Here is a 1,287-nt window from a genome sequence, read left to right as displayed (position 1 = left end):
AAGCCTCGATAAAAGACGCCGACGTCTCCTCTGATGATGAGCGCTAGTGTCGTGGTAGCAACATGCTATGTGTTTACATCCATCGCTGCCATGTTTGTAACGACTTATCATGAGAACAAACGTATTCATGTGACTTTAATAGCATTTCTTACTTAATGGAAACACTGCAGTTGTGCATCAACATTGCGAAACTATGTTTTTTCAACATTAACAGAATATCGACAAAGTTTTGCTCACATTTGCAGTGGAAATGCGACTTATGATTCTGGTTCAAATATAGAACTTTATTTTGCTGGATTGTTAACAAATTATTTGTGAGTTAAAATTGCTTTAATGGACAATAATTTTAAAAGGTGAACCATTAAAACATCAATGTTAAATGTGATGCATTTACAAATTTGGGTGCACCTAACTTTAGTACTGGTGCACCTAAAGAACAAAGTTAGTGTAGAGCCCTGGCCTCCTAACCTGGAGGAGATGCAGCAGTTCAGTCATGGAGAACAGAAGGAAAGTCCAGGTTAGCTGGACCAGGGTTAGGGTTAGTACAGGACCTTCCTGGAGTCAGCCCTGCAGAGATCTGATGCTGGAACAAAAACATCCATTTTCAGTTTTCTGTTTTGATTTCGAACATGTTCGAGGGATAAAATGAAGATGAAATTTCTGCTTCCTGTTTCTCAGTCTGGACAGGCTCTCTGTAGGAATCTGTATACGAGGGACACTTCCTCCTCACAGTTCTCCTGTACTTTCTCTCAGTTGTGTACCTGCCTGTTGATACTCACTTTGTGTTTTTCTGGACTTTTGTTGTGCTGCTTGTCTCTAGCTGAGACTCTGGATCGGCCTCTTGGGTAGGACCAGGTCTTCCTTCTTCTTTGTTTGTTCTGGATCTAGTTGTTCTGAGTAGCATGTGTTTTTCAACCTGTGTTGTCAGCCCTGTGTCTTACTGAAACCAAACTGTAGCTAGTTTACTGCAGGTTGAACTTCCTGTGTTTGACTGATCAGGACTGGATGTGATTCTAATGTCCATCCTTATTCCTTTGCAGCAGATTCCACCAGCAGCAGCGCTTCAGTTAAGCCAAAGGTGAGCAGAAACTCATGTGTTTCACTGTAATTCTTAATATTTTGGGATAGAAAAGAACAGATAACGACTTTTAACCATTGATATACACTCACCGGCCACTTTATTAGGTACACCACGCTAGTAACAGGTTGGACCCCCTTTTGCCTTCAGAACTGCCTCAATTCTTCGTGGCATAGATTCAACAAGGTGCTGGAAGCATTCCTCAGAGA

The 1,287-nt window shown here is 41.5% G+C and overlaps 1 protein-coding gene across 8 annotated transcripts in view; it reads left to right on the top strand.

The window, feature by feature from the left end:
* LOC106531326 (rho GTPase-activating protein 23) overlaps positions 1-1,287 on the top strand; it is a 114,897-nt gene that overhangs the window by 109,256 nt on the left and 4,354 nt on the right. For 6 of the 8 annotated variants that reach the window (XM_014027163.1, XM_014027162.1, XM_014027159.1 and 3 more), the window contains one exon: positions 1,041-1,078. In XM_014027163.1, coding sequence (XP_013882617.1) covers positions 1,041-1,078 — 38 coding nt within the window. Of the gene's footprint in view, positions 1-820; positions 846-1,040; positions 1,079-1,287 lie in introns of all 8 variants that reach the window. The other 2 variants (XM_014027165.1, XM_014027158.1) reach the window with 2 other exon arrangements.

This window comes from Austrofundulus limnaeus, unplaced genomic scaffold (genome assembly GCF_001266775.1).
Source record: "Austrofundulus limnaeus strain Quisiro unplaced genomic scaffold, Austrofundulus_limnaeus-1.0 Scaffold620, whole genome shotgun sequence".
Lineage (NCBI taxonomy): Eukaryota > Metazoa > Chordata > Actinopteri > Cyprinodontiformes > Rivulidae > Austrofundulus > Austrofundulus limnaeus.
This window is presented reverse-complemented; position numbering and strand designations above follow the sequence as displayed.